The 24,964-nt window shown below is 42.9% G+C and overlaps 1 protein-coding gene across 4 annotated transcripts in view; it reads right to left on the reverse strand.

Moving 5' to 3' along the window:
• Window positions 1-24,964, reverse strand: part of MAF1 (MAF1 homolog, negative regulator of RNA polymerase III) — a 119,124-nt gene that overhangs the window by 36,430 nt on the left and 57,730 nt on the right. For all 4 annotated transcript variants that reach the window (XR_003943982.1, XR_003943981.1, XR_003943983.1 and 1 more), the window contains exon 7: window positions 7,157-7,276. Coding sequence is in view for 1 of the 4 variants with exons in the window: in XM_030220905.1 (XP_030076765.1) it covers window positions 7,157-7,276 (120 nt within the window). In the remaining 3 variants the exon portion in view is untranslated. The remainder of the gene's footprint in view (window positions 1-7,156; window positions 7,277-24,964) is intronic.

Raw genomic sequence — 24,964 nt, forward strand, 5'->3', positions numbered from 1 at the left:
CCTGGATGGACCAAATCTATCTCCCTATCCCAGGAGAGATGCATCTGTCATCAGCACCTTTTGTGGATGAGGAATTTGGAATGGAAGTCCCAGAGTCAATTGGATCGAATGGTCCACCACTGAAGGGAGCGTACAAGCTCCAGGGACACTTGAATGGCATTTTCCAGGCTACATGTTACCTGACACCACTGGGAAGCCAAGGTCCATTGAGCTGATCTCATGTGAAGATGTGTCACAGGGTAAAACATACACTGTGAAAGCCAAATGGTTAAACAATCTCAACATCTACCAAGCTGTGACCTGCTGAGAGCCTCGCACCCTGGAAGCAAGTACAACAAGAGTATCCACTCTCATCTCTGGAAGGTAGGCTCAAATCATCTGTGTATCGAGCAGAGCTCCTATGAACTCCAAATTACTGGACATGGTGAAGACGGGACTTGGGGTCATTTAAAATGAACCCCAGTAGCTTGAGCACCCGAAGTCATCTGCATGGACTCTTGAGCACCGTCCAGAGAGGTGCTCTTCACCAGCTAATCATCGAGATATAGGAACACAGACTCCCAGTCTGCGTAGTGATGCTGCAACTACTACTAGACATTTGGTGAAGACCCTGGGAGCTGATACGTGGCCAAAAAGCAACACGCAGTACTGAAAGCGATGAGTTCCCAGTCAAAATCAAAGATACTTCCGGTGGGCTAAAAGTATTGGGATGTGAGTATATGCATTCTTTAAGTCCAGAGAGCATAGCCAATTGTTTTCCTGAATCAATGGGAGAAGGGTGCCCAGGAAAACCATCCTGAACTTTTTTCGAACTAGGAATTCTGCTGGAGCTAGTCAAAAGCTCGTCCCCCCCTCCGAAGGGACACCACCTTGCAGAGGTGGAGGGGCTTCCGTGTTTCAATGACTATGCTATAGGGTTACCCATATCAGACAGGCCTCTGAGGAGAAACCAGACAAAGAGTGTCCCAACCTGGAGGATCCAAGATGGCGTTGAGGGAGGACGTACGCTAGTTGAGTTCCCGTTTTACACCAGAATGCCTGAAGAAGAAGGCGCGCTCCCCAGAGAATGGGGAAGAGAAAAGGCAAAGCCATGGTGTTGTCCTCCTCGAACAAGGCTGGGGTTCCCACCACTTCTCTGTCTATTTTGGAGAGATTCAGGGTCATAACGTCGGGGATATCGGGTCCTGCTTCGGGGAACAGCAAGGCTTTATTGCCGAACTTCAGTGGAGAGGGAGTGACTTTGAGTCCCCCTGTTGGCACGACCCTTCCAAGAGCCGGAAACAGTATTGCTTTGCTATGGAGGTCAATAATGGAAACGCCGGAAGTGGGTTAGGATTTTCACGTGACCCGAGGAGGTCCTGGCACAGCATCGACTCCGGATAATAAACCAACTGGGGGACTGGAGAGTGAGCTCTTCCCCCCGAAGATATCTAGAGCGGTTTCTGTGGAGAAATTGGACTTGGTGAAGCCAATAATGTCATAATGGACGTACTATAGGAACTGCTGCAGAGTGTGAATAACTCTCTTCTTCAGATGTTTAACATTTTTCAGAATGTGAGTTAAAGAATTTATATTAATACTTATCTAACAAAGTGGAAGTCCAAGATATAAAAATAGAGACTTTGATCACGGAAATGGTTTCTCTATGAAAATCAGATAACTTGGTAATTAAGAATAGTCATCTTTCTTGTAAAAAATTGGAATTTCTGGAGAACCAATTAAGGAAAAACAACTTGAGAATGATAAATTTACCTATAATATCTTAAATATTAGCTACTGAATTCTTGAAGAAAGTTTTCTCTGATACTTTGCTAATAATTTCTGATAGCCACCTTTTGGTGACTAAAGTGATTTATATTTCCTTTAAAATTTTCTTTATCAGAGAAAAGAAATGTAAGTTTAACTGACATTTTGGAAAATTCAGAAGTTATAGATAGAGTTATATTATCAGTGACTTTCGTCTTTGATTTAGATAGGAACAATGTTTTGAAATTGTATTTCCGATAATGATCGATAGTTTTTTGGGTTCAAAGATGAATATATTTCCTGACACATCAAGACTGGAAGGTGTGAAGTCTTGGCTTTCAAGCCAGGAATCATTACCCTAGGTGGGACCTTCCTAGCGCAATTCCCTTGTAAGTGTTTTATTTCCTTATTACTTATTTGTTTGAACCTAAGAAATTATAAGAGTTTGTGGAAACAGATGAAGAATCCTCTGCAGCAACTTCCTTCAGTTACCACTTTACAGGCTGCAATAACCGATTAACTGTCCTCCCTCAGAAAATGGGAAGTGTAAGATTAACCATTTTGAGTTTTTCTTATTTTCTTTAAGATTGTTTTCCTGATCTTGGATCTTCCAATTGTGGACAACTGTATAAATATATATATTGTTGAGAGAAAAAAAAAAGCTTGACCCTTGCTTTGCTTGGGGAGCAGCAGGGGACTTTTGCGCACACTGTTGACGTGAATGAGTGCATTGGGGTTGAGCCTGAGCAGGTTGGTGAGCCAAAGGGTTGTACCTATGCCTCTAATAGTAATAGGGACTCTTCCTTGACTTGCCAAAAGTCCTCCTAGCTGAGGAGGTAGATGCAGAAGGCGTCTGGCGGCAGAGAGAAGAGATGTTATCAGTATGTTTTTTGATTTGGTCTGCGATCTCCTCAACCTTCTCTCCAAAAGGTTATCCCCCTGGCATGGGGCACCTGCCAACCTCTGCTGAACAGAATGTTCCAAGTCAGAAACATGCATCCATGAGAGTCTTCACATCGCTATACTCTGGGCAGAGATCCTGGATGCCACGTCAAAAGTGTCGTAAGTGCCCCTGGCCAAGAACTTTCGACACGCCTTCTGCTGCTTGACCAACTGGCAAAGTGACTCGGCCTGCTCCTGAGGGGGCGTCTCAACCAGGTCAGAGAAATTGTGCACCGAGTTTTGCAAGTAGACACTCGTGAAGAGCTGTTAGGATTGTGTATGGGAGATGAGCATTGAAGCCTGGAACATCTTTCTCCCAAAAGAATCCAGGGTTCTAGCTTCTCTACCTGGAGGCGCCGAGGCATAGTCAGAATAAGAGCGGATTTCACCACTATGGAATTGTGAGGCAACTGAGGCCTATCAAAACCAGGTGTACTGTGGATCTGGTACATGGTTATTGTTCTTCTTGTGCAAGACCGGGACTGACAGAGGGGACTCCCAATTCCTAACAAGGACTTCCTGGAGTACCTCATGGAGAGGGACAGTCACAGCCTCCCTAGGAGGAGACGTGTAGTCCAAGACCTCGAGCATCTTGGCCCTGGGCTCGTCCTCCACTTCCAAAGGAAACAGAATGGTGTCAACCATTTCCTTGTCAAAAGAAGGAAATGAAAGGCGTCCGAAGGAAACTTTCTCCTTTCAGGTGAAGGGGAGGGGTTCAGAGGGAATTTCATAGGACTCATCTGAGGAAAAGTACCTTGGATCTTCCTCTGAACCCCATAAGCGCTCCTCTTCGGTGTCAGACAATAACTCCTGGTGGGAGTGTCGAGATCAAACTTGCTTTGACATGGAGAAGCCATGTCCTCGAGAATGGCATCGAGAAGTCGATTCCCGCCTAGACTCCGGCAAAGCTTCCTCCACCGATGTAGAGGGGAGTGCTGGCTTGGGTGGCAGTGGGCACCGGAGCTGAATGCGGCATCAGTGCCAGAGGCTGCACAGCAGGCTAAGGACCAAGCTTGGCAGCAACAGGGGGCAGGGTAGGCACAAGCACAGCAGCTCAGGAAGCAAGGCCTGGATGTACTCATCGAGGGCCGACACCGGGAAAGACTGGAGTGTTGGTTGAGGCACAGGTTGCAGAACTTTCAAGGTCGATGCAGGAGCTGGCTCTTGGCTGCTGGGAGACTGACGCATCAGCACCTCCTGTATGGAGGGAGAGCGGTCCTCCTGGCACCGATACTTCTCGGGTGCCGAATTCTTTGACACCCCAGAGCTCCTGGAACCATGTGTCGAGGGCGATCAATGGCAATGCTTCTTGGCCTTCGCACGAAGCTCGTCACCAAGGATTGACGAGGATGACATTGAATCCATGTTGCCTCAGTGGGCGGGTCCAACAATGGAATGTCCCGGGGGCCCTGCACAGAAGGAGACATCGAGGCAGGTGGAGACTCACTTGATGCTTCACTGCTCCCGGTGTCTAAGGGTCTGACAGCAGCCATGCTTACCAACACTCCCGATGCTGGTGTGATGCACGACGTCAATGCAGACGCTTCCGACCTCAATGCTGAGGAACTGGACTTGGCTCCAAAAATCCTCTCTCTTCGAGCCTCTCTGGAAACTTGTGTCCTTTTCTTCATATGAAGGCAGAGAACACAGTTGGTCGGGCCCGAGACACTGAAGACACAAAGAATGGGTGTCTTTTCCAGATATCATCTGATTGCACCAGGTACTACTACTACTTATCATTTCTAAAGTGCTACTAGGGTACAGCCCTTAAAGCTACTGAGAACCTTCGTGGACATGGAAGGAAAAACTTCCTTGGCAAAATTAAATGAAGCGATGGTGCCTGACAAAGGGACAAGGCATGGCAAAAAGAGAAAAATCTCAGACAAAGTCAAGGCCTAAAAACGACTGAAAGATGACAGAAAAGAAAAGGAAACTTACCGGGCAAAATTAAACTAGAAAATAAAGGGAAAAGGAAAATTAAGGTGGTTTGGGGGGGGTGGGGTGCCACAATGGGAATACAAAAAAAGACAAAAAAATTACCGAAAGGCACAAAAAAGCTTTTTGGACCTAGCGAAGTGAGGAAACGGTTTAAAAAAAAAACAACAACACACCCTCTCCTCACCGTGGTAGAAAAACTGAGAGCATGCTCTCGCTGTGGGCAGGAAGGCTCTTGCACTCCACAAAGCTCTACTTATGCAAATCATAAGTTACGGACCAGGCGATGTAGATCAGCATCACCCACTTGTGAGAATTAATGCCCTGCTTGTCCTCGGAGAAAAAGTTCAACAGTCTTCCAATTGTACTGTTGGTGGAGGCATACTTATGAAGGCCTAGAACGTGCTGCTAAATATCTAATATCTAAGAATTAAATCTACAGATCATGAGAAGTGGAGACTTCTTTTTTTTTCTGTGAATTACAATGATATTAAGCTAGAAGGCCATCTGGTGTCAAGCAAGTACCCCACCCCTCCCTACCTTCCTCGGAGCAGGTAACTGAGAGACAATGAGTCATGCCATTCACTGTTTACATAAGTGTGTTTAAAAGCCTCTGGAGACTTTTAAGGGGCAGAACTAATTTCCATGTGTCAGGGGGCGGGGTACCTGGCAGAGCAGAGAGAGACAATATTCTATGGTCAGGACAGGAGAATGGCATAATGGCGGGGGGGGGGGGGGGGGGGGGGGGGGGGGGGGTCGGTGGGAATGGAGTCCTGAATCCTTCGAAGTAAAGATTGCTTTTATTGAGGATGTGCTGAGGATGTACTTTTTAAGGAAATGCAATATATATATATATATATATATATTTTTTTTTTTTTTAGGTGCCTTTTGGGCAATTGTAAGAAACAAATGACATATCCTGCATGATGTATGATGTGTTCCTGAGAGCCAGTTCTTTGTACTTCAGCCTATATAAATGCCTGATCTGGAAGACGAGGGGGGGGGGGGGGGTCGATGAAAACCTTCCTTAAGTCTATCTCAATAGATTAAGGAATATGCGACCATTTCCATGGCTTCCCCCTTTTTATGTTCCCTCACTATCCTGCTTCTTATGTGCTACTCCTAACTTTCTATTATTTCTTATTTTTCATGTTCTTGGGTAAGAATAAAACTTTGGTAATGTGAAAAGCTTCTCTTGTTTATAGTTGATTTTTGGTACTTATCAGGCCGGTGGAGCTAAGAAACCAGTTGGGGAATTTGTATGGATGAAGTGGTGGGTTTTTGGTTCTGAGACCCAGCACCAATAGGCCCAAACAGTACTTATCCAAATTCTTTCAAAAGCATAGCTGTCACAACTTCTGACAAGGAATCCTTGTTTCGCCTCTGCTGCTTCAGGGGACTGACAGCAGTCTTCAAAATGGCCACAGCTAAGGATTATCTGAGCTTATCCCAGGCTTTACTCCTCATTCCCCCACAGCAAAGGATCCTCTGTGCTTCTCCCAGGCTTTACCCCTCACTCCTCCCACAACTAAGGATCTTCTTTGCTTATCTCAGGTTTCATCTCTCGCTCCCCCACAGCTAAGAATCCTCTGTGTTTACCTCAAACTTTCCCCCTCACTTCCCTATAGCTAATGATCCCAGACTTTTCTGGCTTCTGATAATGTTTTGGTCTCCTATATGTTCCCTGGGAGGTCGTTCCATACCGTCATTACTTTTTTCATCAAGTAATAGTTCCTTATATTACGCTGAGAGTCCCCCGGAGCCTTTTTGTTCCATAACTTAATTTTACATGGAAACAATTTGCCTTATTGACATCAGTGCACTGTTTCAAGGTTGGGTATTTTTTCTCTCCCCTGTCCTGTAATGTATACATATCAGATTCTTAAGACTCATCTCATTGGGTTTATGATGCAGACCCACACTATTTTGGTCATTCTTTACTGGGCTGGCTCTTCTATTTCCTTTTGGCTGTTATAGCCTCCTTGATTTGACAGTATCTCATTTCTTACCAACAGCTTGTACCACTACATTATCGGCTGCCTCCATTTGTTCTAGTTTAACATAGACACAGCAATGTAATAAATGACAAAAAGATTAAATTGTCCCAACCATTCTGCCCAGTTGAGATTGTCTTTAGACATACACTGGTATAGTCTAAGACACAAAAATAAAAATCTGCAGAATCTACATAGTGATTCTATTGATACTCTGCACATTTCAACTCCCTGTTTTGCAAGAGTAAGTTGGAAGCTTTGATGGGAACGTGCAGAAGCGCCAGGCATAGCGCGACTTCTTGGTGCATATGAATTTCTATTCAGTCACATCTTCTAATCCCTGTCTATAGAGGAGAGATGTAAGAAATGAATATAGTTTCTAGTGCTACATTTTGTACATGCTTGTAAGTTGAAAGCTAGGAAGGCAGCTTCATCATTAACTCAGCATCTAGGAATCCCATCTCTATAGGGGACCTCAACATAAAAAATACTTTGATGAGTTATCTCGGTTCAACAAAGTCACTATTCCAAAGGCTGACCTGATAGAACGGCAGGTGAAGAAGACAATCCTTTTCAGTTTCTTGTTATAGAAAAAGTAATTAAAGGACCAAAGGCTGCCCTCTTCTCCAAAAGGATCAGAATCCAAATCAGGGTTGTAGCTGCAAAATATACAAAAGAATTCACAGTGAGACACATCAAAATCCAGGCTAATAAAGTTATTGACACACAGTGACACTAAAGGGAGAGATCATAGTGAGAGGGACAAAGCACCAGACTACAGTTATTGACACATGGGCATGCTGAAGTATCATCATAGGACAGATATCCCAGGTGGAAAAAGATTTTGACCAACAGGATTGTAATACCAAGGAAATTCCTCCATGTTCACCTGTTAAGCTGTGAGTCTCGGACTTTAAAGTAAATATAGGGAAATCAGATTTTAAACACAGAACTTACAGAAAAGAATGAAGAGTCCCTTAGAGGGGGCCTTCCCTTTCAGATGGGCAAATAAAGATATTTGTTGAGATACTTGAAGAGTTTAACACAGTGGTTCCCAAACCTGGGCCTGGAGGCACCCCAGACAGTCAGGTTTTTAGGATATCCACAATGAATATTCATGACAGAGATCTGCATGCTCTGCCTCCACTGCATGCAAATTGTGGATATCCTGAAAACCTGACTGTCTGGGGTGCCTCCAGGATCAGGTTTGGGAACCACAGGTTTAACACATTTTTAGGTTTGATTATGCTCCTTTATTGGATCAAAGTGATAAACATCTTGAGAGCTGGGGAAGTAAAGACCTCTCCTGGATGGTCTCTATGACAAATATCAAAATGAATGTTTTACCAAGACTGCTCTCTTCTCAGCATTCCCCAATGAAATCCCAGGCAAAGCATCAAAGAAACTACAACATAAAATTTTGCTCATTGCACAATTCGGAACACCGCTCTTCAAGCTAATATCAAAGCAGTTTACAATAACCAGTACTGAACAGCAACAAAAAAAAAAAAAAAAAATCAGAAAGTAGTTGACAATCCACAAGACTAAAATAGGCCATAAAGTGCAACAATTAGTTTGACTTTAAAATTTTTAAGGACAACAGTTTTTTTGGAATTGCTCTGATGTGTAGAACAGTAGCAGCTTTAGTGTTTGCCTTTATGTTTCTGTTTACAGTGTTGTATATATTGTGTATGATTTTGTGTGATCCACCTAGCATATTGGCAAAATATAAACAACAATTCATTCATTCAAACCAGAGACCTACATACAACTGTAACACATAGGAGGAAAAAATAATCTTCAAAGATACCGAGAGCAAGACCTCTCAAAGATTTTAGGCCAAATTCAAAACCTAATTTGAATGTTTCATATGTACTTTGTGTATCTAGTGGAAGGGCATTCCAGAACCAAGAGGCCAAATAACTAAGGGGTCCTTTTACAGAGGCGCACCGAAAAATGGCTTGCAGTAGTGTAGGCAGGGCTTTTTTTGAGGGGGTACTGGGGGGTACTGAGTACCGGCACCTTTTCCATTGTCTGCTAAAATTGACCCATGGAACACAAGTTTTAATGAAAGAGCTCAGGCTCTACACACCATTTCTGCCTTGTCATAGATTCTATGACTGATTGCAGGGGGCCTGACTATTGTGGGGTGAATCTCTCAGTGATCACCCCACCCCTGAAGGGTGGCCTAGCATTTGAGTACCGGCACCTTTTTTGCTAGAAAGAACGCACTGAGTGTAGGAGCGGGTTTTGGGCATGTGCTGATACATTTTTTAGCACGCCTGTAAAAAAGGCCTCTTTTTTTTTTTGCCGAAAATGGACATGCTGCAAAATGAAAATTGGCGCATGTCCATTTTGGGTCTGAGACCTTACCGCCAGCCATTGACCTAGCGGTAAAGCCTCAAGCGGTAACAAGGCGGTAATGACCTATGTGCGCCAAATGCCACTTGGTGCGCGTCCATTACGAGCACCTGAAAATAAATATTTTTCAGACGCGCATATTGGACGCGTGCCAAAAATGAAATTACCGCAAGAGCCACGAAGTAGTCGGGTGGTAACTCCATTTTGGCGCGCATTGGGCTCACGTAGATGCTTACGCAGCTTAGTAAAAGGGCCCCTAAAAGTGGCATTTCCAAGATGTATCCAATCTTAGTCTGCATAGTGAAGGAGTGGCCTAGTGGTTAGAGCACCAGTCTTGACATCCAGAGGTGGCCGGTTCAAATCCAACTGCTGCTCCTTGTGACCTTGGGCAAGTCACTTAACACTCCATTGTCTTGGGTAAAAACTTAGATTGTGAGCTCTCCAGAAACAGAGAAGTACATACATCAGTACATAAGTATTGCCATACTGGGACAGACCAAAGGTCCATCAAGCCCAGTATCCTGTTTCCAACAATGGTCAATCCAGGTCACAAGTACCTGGCAAGATCCCAAAACAGTACAATACATTTTATGCTGCTTATCCTAGAAATACTGTTAATCTTTTTGCTGGCACTCTACCTAATATGTATATACTAGGAAAAAAGGCCCGTTTCTGAACGCAATGAAACGGGCGCTAGCAAGGTTCTGTAATAGTAATTTTGTTTTTAAGGAAACTGTTAGGAGAATATGTGTGAGAGAGAGAGCGTGTGAGTGAGTGTGTGATTGAGACAGAGCGTGTGTCTGTCGGAGTGAGTGTAGTGTGTCCTGTCCCCTGGCGTCCCCTCCTGTCCACATCGAGCAATCTGTTCTCTCCCCCTGGTCTCCCATCCTCTCCATATGTCCCTGTATGTTTCCTTTCAGCCATATAGAGTGCCCCCCTCCCTGTCTCTGGCCTCAGCGTTGTAGGCCCTCCTCCCTGTCCCCTGTGAGTTGTAGGCGTCCCCTCCCTCCCTTTCTCTTCCTGCGTCTCCCTCTGTGGCCTTTGATTTCCAGGGCCCCTCCCTCCCTCTGTATCCTCTGATTTCCAGGGCCCCTCCCTCCGTTCCTCCAAGAACAGCATCCCCCCCCCACCCCGAGGTAACCACTCACCGCAGTCCCTCAATGTTTGCAGAAGGCCGGCAAGTGCAACCCCCCCCCCCACCCAGCCAGACACAGAAACACAGGGTCGCGGGGCACTCGCTTCCCCCCCCCAGGGCTGTAGCTCACTGCCCCCCCCCCCCCCCGGAGGCCACCACTCACCTCCTGAGGTCGACGGAGGCAGCGCTTTAAAGTAATGCCAGCTGAGAGGAAGATAAGCACAGTACAGCAGCGTCGCGTTCAGCTTTCCCCCTCTCTCTCTGCGAAACAGGAAATGAGGGGAGGACGCAGAGAGAGTGAAGGGAAAAGGTGAACGCGAGGGTGTTGTACTGTGCTTCTCTTCCTGTGAGCTGGCATTACTTTAAAGCGCTGCCTCCATCGACCTCGGGGTGCGAGTGAGCGACGGCCCTGGGGGGGGGGGGGTGCCCGCCGACGTCGAGGCTGTCTGCCTGCCTGCCTGCCTCCGTACCTGCGTCCCACGTTGTTCCTGGGGGGGGGGGGGGGGTTGTTGCTCCGCCTCCGAGCCTGTGCCTTGTCCGTTTCGCCCCTCGAGTGTCATTGCTCCGCCCTCGACGTCATCACGTTGTGACGCGAGGGCGGGGCAGACACTCATGGGCATACCGGATATCTCGGCCGCCTCAAACTTCCGGCTGGAGGCTTCATTAGAACGTTGGGGTTGCCTTTTATATATAGAGATAACTCAACAAAAACAATTGGTAGAGATATATTGTACGGATCATTCAATGGATTGAGTTCAGGGGAAGTCTCATAACGTCGCTGCCAATGACCAGCTGACTGCCGGTTTAATGCGACAATTCTAATCATAGACAACCCCCTACCGTCCACATTTTTGCTTTTTTTAAACGTGATATGCTCAAAATAATCTCAAACTTGTGCAATTGTATAATTGAGTGACCACCATCAAATCAGTGGAAGTCTTCTTATATAGACATTTGGTGTCACCGGTCCTATGTATTATAGGTACCAGCCCCTCTCTCCCCATTCCTTTTTCTGGGAACTTCTGAGAGCAGGGATAGTTAATTACAAACACTTAACAAACACAAAAGAGCTTCCTCTGGCCTCCCACCTAACAAAGGCATGACTAAGGTGGGCACCTGAATACCCCATTGAAAACAAAGAACTCAGAGGAAGCATAAACAGGACATTTGCTTGTCAAAGGTATACCTGCCCCTCCCATCAGCTTTCAGACATGTGCAGAAAGGAAGGACTTGTAATGTGTATCTGCCCCAGAGACTGAGCAGGACATCAAAAGACCATTTTACCAGCAAAATCCAGACAGCAAGTCTCGTGATGTCATAAGACATGAGACCAACTCAGGGGTCGTGTGCAGACATGAGACCAAGATACCACAATGCTTTGCAAATGCCCAAGGGTCGTGTGGAAACCAGGACAAAGATCCACATGGCATATCCTCCTGCAGCTTGCAAGATATAAAAGGACAAGCTGTTTCCCAAGAATCAGACTCTCTTCAGCTGCAAGCAACTCAGATGATCCACTTACTGCAGAAGCCCTGTTCCTGTCCTGCAAACATGTGCTTACCTAATGCTGTTCATACTGTGTAACAAGGACTTGTAAGTAACATAACTTTTGATCTAGACCTGCTACTTTGTTCTATTTTATGCACAAATTCTCTGTTCTAAGATCTCTTAAAACCTACCTCTCGTGTGCAATTGTATATTAAATCAACCTTTTTGAAGCTAAAAATACGGTCTCTTTGTGTTCTGAGTATATTGAAGCTATATATATTTAATTTATTGCAATTATCACCTTTGGTGATTGGTGGAGAAATTAATATCCTAAAACTTATAAATACAGCGCCTGCTCTTAAATTATAAACAGTGGCGAGTTGCTCTAGAGCTATTTTCCCCAAAATAAATCATTTCTTGTAACATATTAATTGGTACTTTCAAAACACTTATCTGTGTGCATAAATCTCGAGCGATCCCAGGAGCTCTTACTATCCCGACAGGTCCTGTTTCGCTACGGACCCACTAAACCCACTGACAAGAATACCATTCTGGAATACGGGAGTTGCCACCCATGACATTTGAGGGACAGTTTACCTTTCTCCCAGTTTCTTCGATTCAGAAGAATTTGCACCACTGACACAGATTTTTCGCAGCAAGCCGGTAGTTTTGGCAGGGACTTGCTACAAAGAGGCTACCTGAAGCACGTCCTGAAGCGAGCATTTCGACGTGCTAAATATAACAACAGAGCTCTGCTTCTACAAAATAGAGAACGTGAGGATCAAGATCAAGAAATCATGACGTGCATTATGCGCTTTGTATCAGGGGGTGAAAATATTGCCAAGATTATCAGACGGCATTGGGACATTATGCGGGTACACCCCTTATTCAGTGGATTACAAGTCAGAACCGCCTTCTCAAGGGCCAGGAACCTTAAAAAAATTCTAAGTCCAGCAATGTTACCACCTGAATATAAGAACGAAGGACCTGCACAGCGTGGGCATTTCAAGTGTAACAAAACTAGTTGTAAGACATATGACATGACAATTGAGTCTGATACCTTTGAACACAAAGGTAAGAAGTATAAATTACGACATCACACCACCTGTCAAACGACACACATCGTGTATTCTATCAAATGCCCATGCGGAAAAATTTATATAGGAAAATCTAACAGATCTCTTAATGCCCGTATGACTGAACACAGGTCGAGAATTACAGCGCGCAATCTGGAGCTCCGCTAATGTAGCACTGCGTTAGCAAAGCAAAAAAACAAAAAGGCACACAACTGCTTACAAAACAGTAGATAAAAAACAAAAAAACAGTGGAATCAAATGCATTTATTTGGAATAATACGCGACATGGCCACGTTTTGCCCTCAGGCTGCGTCAGGGGTACCCTGAGGGCGAAACGTGGCCATGTCGGGTATTATTCCAAATAAATGCATTTAATTCCACTGCTTTGTTGTTTTTTTATCTGCGTTAGCAAAGGACACACAGCTGATTCTTTACGCTGTCAAGTGATTGAACACGTCATCCCACATGTGAGAGGGTGAAACTTATTGGATCTTCCATTTAGGGACAGTAGAACCAGAAGGTCTAAATACCTATGTTCACTGGGGTTGCTATATGTAAAAATGTGTATCAGCTGATTCATGCGGAAGCTAGTCGTACTTCCGGTTGAACATAAAAATGCTGTCACCATGTTAAAGTACTCAGTGAGCGATGAGTATCCCAAGGAGACAAAACCATAAGCCACAAGCCGAAATATCAGAAGAGAAGTGTAAGATTCATTGAGGTGGTTCCTGATTCTAACATTTATATCTTGTTGTTCGTAGGACTGTCCCTTGACAAAGCTCCATAGCGGAGCAGGACCTGTCGGGATAGTAAGAGCTCCTGGGATCGCTCGAGATTTATGCACACAGATAAGTGTTTTGAAAGTACCTATAATACATAGGACCGGTGATATCAAATGTCTATATAAGAAGACTTCCACTGATTTGATAGTGGTCACTCAATTATACAATTGCACAAGTTCGAGATTATTTTGAGCTTATCACGTTAAAAAAAAAGTTAAAAAAAGCAAAAATGTGGAAGGTAGGGGGTTGTCTATGATTAGAATTGTCGCATTAAACCGGCAGTCAGCTGGTCATTGGCAGCGACGTTATGAGACTTCCCCTGAACTCAATCCACTGAGTGATCCGTACAATATATCTCTACCAATTGTTGTTTTTGTTGAGTTATATATCTTAGAAATAAGCAGTGGATTTTCCCCAAGTCCATTTTCATAATGGTCTATGGACTTTTCCTTTAGGAAGCCATCCTACCCTTTTTTAAACCCTGTTAAGCTAACTGCTTTTACTACATTCTCTGGCAACCAATTCCAGAGATTGATTACATATTGAGTGAAGAAATATTTTCTCTTTGTTGTTTTAAATTTACTACTTTGTAGCTTCATTGCATGCCCCCTAGACCTAGTATATTTGGAAAGAGTAAACAAGCGATTCACATCTACCCATTCCACTCTTCTCATTATTTTAAAGACCTCAATCATATCTTCCCTCTGCAGTCTTTTCTCCAAGCTGAAGAGCCCTAGCCGCATTAGCCTTTTGCTCATAGGGAAGTTGTCCTATCTTTTTTATCGCCCTTCGCTGTACCTTTTCTAATTCCACTATATCTTTTTTGAGATGTGGTGACCAGAATTGAACACACTATTCAAGACGCGGTCACACCATGGAGCAATACAAAGGCATTATAAAGTCCTCATTTTTGTTTTCCATTCCTTTCCTAATAATACTTAACATTCTATTTGCTTTCTTAGCCGCCGCTGCACACTGAGAAGAGGGTTTCAACGTATCATCAACAATGGCGCCTAGATCCCTTTCCTGGTCGGTGACTCCTAATGTAGAACCTTGTATTACATAACTATAATTTGGTTTCCTCTTTCCCACATGCATCACTTTGCACTTGCTCACATTAAACATCATCTGCCATTTAGAAGCCCAGTTGCCCTGTCTCGTAAGGTCCTCTTGTAATTTTTCACAATCCTCTTGTGATTTAACTTTGAATAACTTTGTGTCGCCACCAAATTTAATTACCTCACTAGTTACTTCCATTTCTAGATCATTTATAAATATGTTAAAAAGCAGTAGTCCCAGCACAGACTCCTGGGGAACCCCACTATCTACCCTTCTCCATTGAGAATACTGACCATTTAACCCTTCTGTTTTCTTTTAACCAGTTTTTAATCCACAATAGGACATTACTTCCTATCCCATGATTCTCCAATTTCCTCTGGAGTCTTTCATGAGGTACTTTGTCAAACGCCTTTTGAAAATCCAGATAACAATATCAACCGGCTCACCTTTATCCACATGTTTGTTCACTTCTTCAAAGAAATGTAAAAGATTGGTGAGGCAAGATTTCCCTTCACTAAATCCATGTTGGCTTTGTCTTATTAATCCATGTTTTTGAATATGCTCTGTAATTTTGTTCTTTATAATAGTCTCTACCTTTTGCCTGGCACCGACATCAGGTTCACCGGTCTATTGTTTAGTTGCCCTATCAGTTTCCCGTTGTTTCTTTTCATTGTTCCATTGTTCTTCTCCATTGTTCTATTCCCTTAACGATACTTTGACTTTGTTCTTGCATAACTCCTCACAATGTAATCCTTAACCGAGTTGTAACAAATTGTATTTCCACCATTCACAATGTATTGTAAGCCACACTGAACCCGCAAATAGGTGGCAAAATGTGGGATACAAATGCAATAAATAAAAAATAAATAATAAAAAAATATAATTTCCCGGATCTCCTCTTGAACCTTTTTAAAAAATTGGCGTTACATTGACCACCCTCCAATCTTCCAGTACCATGCTCGATTTTAAAGATAAATTACATATTACTAACAATAGTTCCGCAAGTTCATTTTTCAATTCTATCAGTACTCTGGGATGAATACTATCCGGTCCAGTAGCGCTCTAGAAATGTTAAGTAGTAGTAGATTTGCTACTCTTCAATTTGTCAAATTGCCCCATTACATCCTGCAGGTTTATAGAGATTTCATTCAGTTTCTCCAACTCGTCAGCTTTGAATACCATTTCTGGCACCGGTATCTCTCCCAAATTTTCCTTGGTGAAGACCGAAGCAAAGAATTCATTTAATCTCTCCGCTATGGCTTTGTCTTCCCTGATTGCCCCTTTTACCACTCGGTCATCTAGCAGTCCAACCGATTCTTTTGCTCGCTTCTTGCTTTTAATATACCTTAAAAATGTTTACTATGTCTTTTTGCCTCCAATGTAATCTTTTTTTCAAAGTCTCTCTTTGCTTCCTTATCAGCGCTTTGCATTTGACTTGCCATTCCTTATGCTGTTTCTTACTATTTTCAGTCGGTTCCTTTTTCCATTTTCTGAAGTATTTTCTTTTAGCTCTAATAGCTTCCTTCACCTCATGCCGGCTGTCGTTTGGTCTTCTGTCCTCCTTTTTTAATACATGGAATATATTTGGCCTGGTCTTCCAGGATGGTATTTTTGAACAGCATCCATGCCTGGTGTAAATTTTTGACCTTCGTTACTGCTCCTCTAAGTTTTTTTTTTTAACCGTTCTTCTCATTTTATCATAGTCTCCTTTTTGAAAGTTTAATGCTAACGTACTGGATTTCCTGTGTGTACTTACTCCAAAGCTAATATCAAATCTGATCATATTATGATCACTGTTATCAAGCGGCCCCAGCACCATACCTCCTGCACCAGATCATTCGCTCTACTAAGGACTAGGTCTAGAATTTTTCCTTTTCTTGTCAGCTCCTGTACCAGCTGCTCCATAAAGCAGTCCTTGATTTCACCCAGTGTACCTGAATGTAACACCTTGAGCTACTACAAAAAAGGTGTGAGCAAAATCTAAAAATCTAAATAAAATTTTTAAAATAGTGTTAAGATAGACAAAAGATTTGTCTGTAAGGACCGTAAAATATGAGCTGGAGAATGTGGAATTAAAATGGAATGTAGGTAGGCTTGGTAAGCATGATATTTTAGAATCAGAATCAAACTTATTACAACTTGAAACTGGGTGCAATGTTCCTGAAACAAAGAGGTTAAAACTGTCATATCTTTTTGCAACATATAACTCTGAACAGGTGTATTTTGTATAAGCTATATAACTTTTAACCTGGTATAGTGGAACCCCAGCCATCAAGGAGTTACGATAGCTCAAGCGATGAATAACAAGTGCATGGAGTAAAGGAGGACAGTTAGGGGGTAATATACCACTTTTTTTGTGGTACAACCAAAGCAGTTTACATTTTTATTATATGCTTCAATGCCCAGGAATGCAAAAGCTGCTTTAAGGAATGTATCTTCCTGAGAGTTACAAAATAATATATTTTTTTAAACTGTCAGACACAAGAAGTGCAGAGGAGAGCCTATTGTCCCATATAACATCTAAGGACACAACAGACTCCTTAATCAAAATCAGAGTCCTCCAAATAGTAGGCTGAAGGGATAGTCCTATGCTTAGAAATCCTGAAAGCCTCATATTTAGGTATGTTATGAATTTAACTTCAGAGATTCAATCCAAAATGCAATCTCTTCCAGCCCATCCTCAAGAACTAGCTGAAATGTCAAATTCCAATTATCATATACCATAATAAATTGGATATCATCTGCATAACAGCAGGCACTGAAACCTAAATAGTGAATTACGGTAGCTAATGGTGCAATACATATATTAAACAGGGTAAGGACAAGAATGGATCCCTGTGGAGCACAGTACGTCAAAGAATAAACTTCAAAAGTTTGCCCATTTGTGTACACCTTTACATAGGCCTGTTCCTGTAATGCCAGTCTGTTCAAATCTTGATCTGGAGGTTAAAAACCCTCTGATGTTGCATGACATTCTATACCAATCTAGGCTGGAAGGTGGCCAGGGGGACACCAACATCAATACTTACTATAAAGCAGCCCAATCTAAGACAATACTGTGTGTAAGAAGGGAGGAGAAGGTCAACAATGGATACAGATTGAGCAAAAGTTTTGGGGGAGGGGGAGGGAGGGAGTAACTGATGCTCCTCTTTAGTTCTGAGGTGACAATAGGCCATCCATGAGGTTGGACAACCCATATGTTAGGTTTACCTTGAAAATCTTGGATAGGGCTTGGGTGCAACTGCTCTGAAGAGGTATGGGCTACTCTAGACTGATATATGTTAAATTCAATAAGGAATTTAAAAACCGGGCTTTACCTCTCACATTCCTGCCCAGCTAAGGATCCTCTGGCTTTGCCCCTCACTTCCCCACATCTAAGGATCCTCTGTGCTTATCTCAGGATTTACCCCTCACCCCCACACAGGTAAAGATCTCTGTGCTTATTCCAGGCTTTACCCCTTACTTCCCCCACAGTTAAGTATTCTCTATGCAGAGAGGAAGTGACACTTGATTTTGGGCTCCCATATTCTCTCCCTAAAAAAAAGTTAAAAATCTCACTTCAACGGGAGAAAATAGTCTTCCATCTACATCTGGTGTCCTTAATCTTCCATAATGGCTCAAACAACAAAAACAGCGATATTAATAAAGCACTGAGACAGTTTTGGCCAACGGGCCATGATGACACTCAGAGAAAAACCTCAGGGCCTAACTCTCCGACACATGCCCAAGATGACAACTCACCTAGTGGGTCTGAAAATGACGGAGATCTGGTGCAAGTTATGTGGAGAGGGATAATCGAACGGCACCGGCCATCGGCGCCGTAAGTGGGCGGAGCCAACCGTGTTTTCGAAAAAGATGGCCGGCCATCTTTTTCTTTGCTAATACGGTTGTGCCCGGCCAAATGTCAGAGCTCACCGGGTTTCAGATGGCCGGCATCGGTTTTCGGCCATAATGGAAAATAATGCCGGCGATCTCAAACCCGGCTAAATCCAAGGCATTTGGTCGTGGGAGGAGCCAGCATTTGTAGTGCACTGGCCCCCCTCACATGCCAGGACACCAACCAGGCACCCTAGGGGGCACTTCTAAAAATTAAAAAATAAAAATAAAAATAGCTCCCTTCCCTTGGTTGTTTAGAACCCCAAAACCCACTCCCCACAACTCTACACCATTACCAAAGCCCTAAGGGGTGAAGGGGGGCACCTACATGTGGCTACAGTGGGTTTTGGGTGGGTTCTGGAGGGCTCCTATTTACCACCACAAGTGTAATAGGTGTGTGGGGGGGGGGGGGGGGGGGGGGGGGATGGGCCTGGGCCCACCTGTCTGAAGTGCACTGCACCCACTAAAAATTGCTCCAGGGACTTGCATACTGCTATCAGGGAGCTGGGTATGACATTTTAGCCTGGCATAGAGGCTGGCAAAAAAAGGTTTTTTGGGGGGTGGGAGGGGGGTTGGTGACCACTGAGGGAGTAAGGGGAGGTCATCCCCGATTCCCTCCGGTGGTCATTTGGTCAGTTGGGGCTCCTTTTTGAAGCTTGGTCGTGAAAAAAAAAGGACCAAGTACAGCCGGCGAAACGCTCGTCAAGCCTGGCTTTTTCTTTCCCATTATTGGGCGAAGCCGGCCATCTCGTGAGCACGCCTCCGTCCCGCCTTCACTACCCTACCGACACACACCCTTGATGTTTTGCCGGCTCCGCAATGGAAAGCAGCTGAATCCAGCCAAAATCGGCTTTCGATTATACTGATTTGGCCGGTTTCAGGAGATCGCCGGCCATCTCCCGATTTGTGTCGGAAGATGGTCGGCGATCACTTTCGAAAATGAGCTGGATAGTAACATAGTAGATGACAGCAGAAAAAGACCTGCACGGTCCATCCAGTCTGCCCAACAAGATAAACTCATGTGTGCTACTTTTTGTGTATACCTTACCTTGATTTGTATCTGCCATTTTCAGGGCACAGACCGTAGAAGTCTGTCCAGCACTAGCCCCGCCTCCCCCCAACGGCTCTGCCTCTCGGCTAAGCTTCTGAGGAATTTGAGAAGCCTCAGTCAGGATGTAGAACGCTGTCTCTAAGACTTGAGATCGGAGTTTAAAGAGACAAGAGGAGAGCTGGCAACCTGAATTGACACCCTCCACAGAAGGGCTTTTTTTTCCCTCTGTCCTTTCCTGTTATTGTGCCTCTTTTCCTGTTTCTTTAAATTAGAATTCAGAAAGGTGGCATATCAAGCCTCTATTAAACATTAAATATAGAGATATGAGAGACCTTGGGTTGATATTTGAAGATACGGAGTCCCAATTTGAAGTGCAAGGCGAAGCAGGTTTGGATCTGCAAATCAAATATTTGATACTGGAAACCAGCTATGAAGGCTTGTAGTATTAAACTAGACGATGTTGAAAATTGAGGATGCCGGAAAAAAACTTGTTATCAGGGGCATCCCACAGAGCAACAATCAAGAAAATGTGGGCGTAGCGATCCGGACCTTGTGCTGTCAATTACTGGGCCTTACTGAAGCCACACACTTACAATTGAGCTGGAGAGGGCCTTAAGCTGTGGCTCAGGTGGCCACCCGAGGGACATAGTGGAATGCTTTAATTAGTGCACTGACAAAGAATTGATATTGCAGAAAGCTCGTTCCTGCAATTCTCTAAAATTTTACAATTTTCAGGATCTATCTGCTTTTACTTTGGCCAAACAGTGAGAATTTAAACCAATTTTGGAAACTGCACAAACAGCAGATTAAATACCGATGGGCTTTCCTGCTGGCCCTTTGCTTTCCTATCAAAGGCTCTCTTTGCAGGGTCAGGAAACCAGAAAGAACATGAAAAGCATTGTGAAAGGCTGGTATAGCTCCCGATATGCCTGCTAATAATAAATCTGCTGCTCCTTCTTCAGTGGTGAATACCAAGCATTGGGTTCAGCCAATGAAAAAGGGAAAGAGACTGCACTGCCACCCTGAGGGTGATCAGGGACTAACTGTTTTGTTTTGTTTTTTTGTTGCATACTGTCTATTTTCACTCTGTTTCCTATGCATATGGAGATAGAGCTTCAATGTTAATAGGACATCACCTTGGTTTTGTACTAGTTTACTTACTTGAGTGCTAAGCATTAGAGCAAATTATCTGTAGTGATGAAACATTATGTTGATGCTTTTTTGTGTGAGACTGATTGTTGGCATACATATGAACTAGAAGAGGACTCGGTGTCATGGGAGTGGTTATCTTCCTCTCTTGTTTTGTCTTTCATTCCTTTCATGGGCCTTATTTGGTTTAGGGGGGTTTTGAAACATTGAAATTTTGGTTTGGGTTTTTTCTAGATGTGGGTGGGTGGATGGATGTATAATGGGAAGTAGGGAAAGGTTGTGGGTTTCAATAGTAATTTTTTTTTTTTTTGAGGATGGGATTTATTTATTATTCTTGAGGAGGTTGGATGGAAGAGAAGCATAACAAATCTCTTACTCTTTGCTTTCAGGATTAATGACGGTTTGGATTGTACTGTTGACAGTTTAACTGATTTTCTGATATGTCTCTATGCAGTTAAAATTGTTACAATAATATTGTCTCAATTCACCCAGGAAGCAACGTCTGTTGCTGAAGGATGTGACTCACCAGGAAGCCTATGTAGTGCTTGTGCAAGAGACTCACTTTAAGCATTGCCATGAACATTTGCTCTCCCATAGGGCAAGTGGTTCCCAAATCTGGTCCTGAAGGCACCCCAGCCAGTCAGGTTTTCAGGATATCCACAATGAATATTCATGAGAGATTTGCATGCAATGGAGGCTGTGCACGCAAATATCTCCAATGAATATTTATTGTGGATATCATAAAGACCTGACTGGGGTGCCTCCAGGACCAGGTTTGGGAACCACTACCACAGACAGTGTATCCCCACCAAATATTTACTTCTGATGCCTCTGATTCCAAGAAACTAGATGTGGCCTTACTTTTTAATAAAGACCTTAAGCCACAAGTGCAGAGGCTGAACAGAAACCCTAACAAGAGGTATCTGTTCGCACATATACTTCTGGAGGATATGGAACTGACTTTGGCAAACATATATGCCCCAAATTTTGAACAAGCAGACTTCCTTAATTTGGTTAAAATTCAGCCAGGGGGTGTGTTAAGGGACCCCTGATCTGTTCTGGTGACTTTAATTCCTATCTTAAACCCTGCACTAGATTCTTCAAGCAATTGTTGGGTAGAATTGCTGGCTCTTAGAACTGAACCCGTAGAGCACTGGACTCTCAACACAATCTTATATTAGGAAGAAAATATGTTGCGGGAATATAAAGAATTTTTGAAAGATTATTTGAATCACAACTTAGCATCCGGTCCTTCTGTAGCTATGGTCTGGGATGCTATGAAGGACATGACAAAAGGATTTTTTTTGAAACATGCAGCTAGGAAAAAGAAATTAAAAGAAAATCTTAAACTTCATTATTTAACTCTATTCTCTTAGTTAGATTTTCAACATAAACAAAATGACTCTGAATACTGAGTGCTCTTCGTGCAGCCAGACTCCATTCTTGAGGGTTTGCAATAGGAAGAGCTCAAACTGGCTTAAGATAAGGTTAAGCAAAGACACTATGAATATTCAGGAAGGCCAGTTCTGCCTTGGCTTACAAGTTGAGAAAAGCTCAGGCTGAGAGTGTGGTGGGGAAAATCAAGGACTGCTCAGGTTGGCTGCTTTTTAGGTATTCCCAGATTTGAGCTTGATTTTGGGACTTTTTGGAAGGGCTTTATACAAAAGACTCTGTTATAAAGGAAAGAAATATTATTTCTTATTTGAACTCATCTAACATACCTAAACTTACTCATGCACAGAAAGAAAGTTTGGATGCTTTGATCTAACTGGATGAAATTTTAGATGCAGTTCACCTCTACCCATTCTACTTCACTTAATATTTTATAGACCACTATCATATCTTCCCTCAGCCGTCTGTTCTCCAAGCTAAAGAGCCCTAGCCACTTTAGGCTTTCATCATAAGGAAGTCATCCCATCCCTTTATCATTTTGTTGCCCTTCTCTGTACCTTTTTTTAAATTCCGCTATATCATTTTTGAGATGTAGTGACCAGAATTGCAGACAGTATTCGAGGTGCAATCGCACCATGGAGCGATACAAAGGCATTATAACATTCTCATTTTTGTTTTCCATTCCTTTCCTAATAATTCCTAATATTCTATTTGCTTTCTCAGACACTGCTGTACACTGAGCAGAGGGTTTCAAGGTATCACCAACGACACCTAGAAAACAGGATGCTAGGAATTATTAAGAAATGGATACAAAATAAGACCAAGAATATAATGCCTCTGTATCATTACACTGTACTACCTCAACTTGAGTATTGCATTTAATTATGGTCGCCATATCTCAAAAAAGATATAGTGGAATTAGAAAAGGATCAAAGAAGAGCGACCAAAATGATAAAGGCGATAGAACTCCTCCAATAAGAGGAAAGGCTAAAGAGGTTAGGGTTGTTCAGCTTGGAAAAGAGCTGAGGGGGGGTGGGGATATGATAGATGTCTATAAAATACTGAGTGGAATGGAATGGGTAGACATGAAGCACTTGTTTACTCTTTACAAAAATACTAGGACTAGGGGGGCACGCAATAAAGCTACAAAGTAGTAACTTTAAAACAAATCGGAGAAAATATTTCTTCATTCCACTTATAATTAAACTCTGGAATTTCTTGCCAGAGAATGTGGTAAAGCAGTTAGCTTAGCAGGGATTAAAAAAGGTTTGGATAACTTCCTAAAAGAAAAAAAAGTCTATAAGCCAGTATTAAGATGGACGGGTAAAATCCACTGCTTATTTCTAGGATACACAACTAAATAATGGATGGAGCCTAACCTGCTATATGTATCGTTATATAATTAAATGGAAGTGTCTCATACAGTCACTGAAGCACCATTGCAGTGTGCTGTATCAAAGCGTATGATTATGTGACATTTTCTAATCATAGACAACCTCCAACCTCCGATAGTGCATATTATTGCTTAATCAGTGCCCTTAAAGTCTTAGTCCAAGTGAAAAAAACCGATGAAAAAAAATTTTTTTTTTTTTTTAAAGCACTATCGGTATACATAAAACTTAAAAATATATCAGCAGGAAAACACACTTGTCTTGATATTAGAAGTTCTGTAATCTTGTTATGGTTTAAACTTCCTGCGTTTTCAAGTCTCATTAATCATTTTTCTGTTCTACTCCCGGTATATGCCAAGTCCCGACAGGAGCCTGTTTCGCACTTCAATGCTTTGTCAAGGGACGACTTTATATATACCAACATCTCCTGTTAACGGCAGGAGCAGCTTCCTCCCAACGATCATCAGAACACTCACAGCTGCATGGAGTTCATGTTTCCAAGCCTCGTAGCTGTGTGGAGGGGGACTAGGTGTGTGACGTGCCGAGCTGATTGTCACCACGTCACACACCTTCTAATATCAAGATAAATGTGTATTCCTGCTGATATATTTTTAAGCTTTATGTATACCTATAGTGCTTAAAAAAATAACAAAAAATTTTTTTTCATCGGTTTTTTTCACTTGGACTAAGACTTTAAGGGCACTGATTAAGCAATAGTATGCACTATCGGAGGTTGGAGGTTGTCTATGATTAGAAAATGTCACATAAGCATACGCTTTGATACAGCACACTGCAATGGTGCTTCAGTGACTGTATGAGACACTTCCATTTAATTATATAACGATACATGTAGCAGGTTAGGCTCCATCCATTATTTAGTTGTGTATGTTTCAATAGAATGATTGGTGCGATGCCATTTCTTTAAATGTTTGATATTTCTAGGATAAGCAGCATAAAATCTATTTTACTGTTTTGGGATCTTGCTAGGTGCTTGTAACCTGGATTGGCCACTGTTCGTAACAGGATACTGGGCTTGACTGACCTTCAGTCTGTCCCAGTATGCCAACACTTATGTTCTTATGTAGGTCTATAAAATTCTAAATGGTGTAGAACGGGTAGAAGTGAATCGATTTTTCACTCTTTCAAAAAGTATAAAAACCAAGGGACACTCAATGAAATTACATGGAAATACTATTAAAACAAATAGGAGGAAATATTTTTTCACTCAAAATAGTTAAGCTTTAGAACTCGCTGCCAGAGGATGTGGTAACTGCGGTTAGCGTATCTAGGTTTAAAAAAGGTTTGAATAAGTTCTTGGAGGAAAATTCTATAGTCTGTTATTGATATGGAAGCCACTGCGTGCCCTGGGATTGGTAGCATGGAATGTTGCTACTGATTGGGTTTCTGCCAGGTATTTGTGACCTGTATTGGCCACTGTTGGAAGAAGGATACTGGGCTAGATGGACCATTGATCTGATCCAGTATGGCTATCTATTCTTATGTTCTTTTCCTGGGTGGTGACTCCTAATGTGGAACTTTGCATCAAGTAGCTATAGTTTGGGTTCCTCTTTCCCACATGCATCACTT

The sequence above is a fragment of the Microcaecilia unicolor genome, chromosome 1 (assembly GCF_901765095.1).
Source record: "Microcaecilia unicolor chromosome 1, aMicUni1.1, whole genome shotgun sequence".
NCBI classification, from domain to species: Eukaryota; Metazoa; Chordata; class Amphibia; order Gymnophiona; family Siphonopidae; genus Microcaecilia; species Microcaecilia unicolor.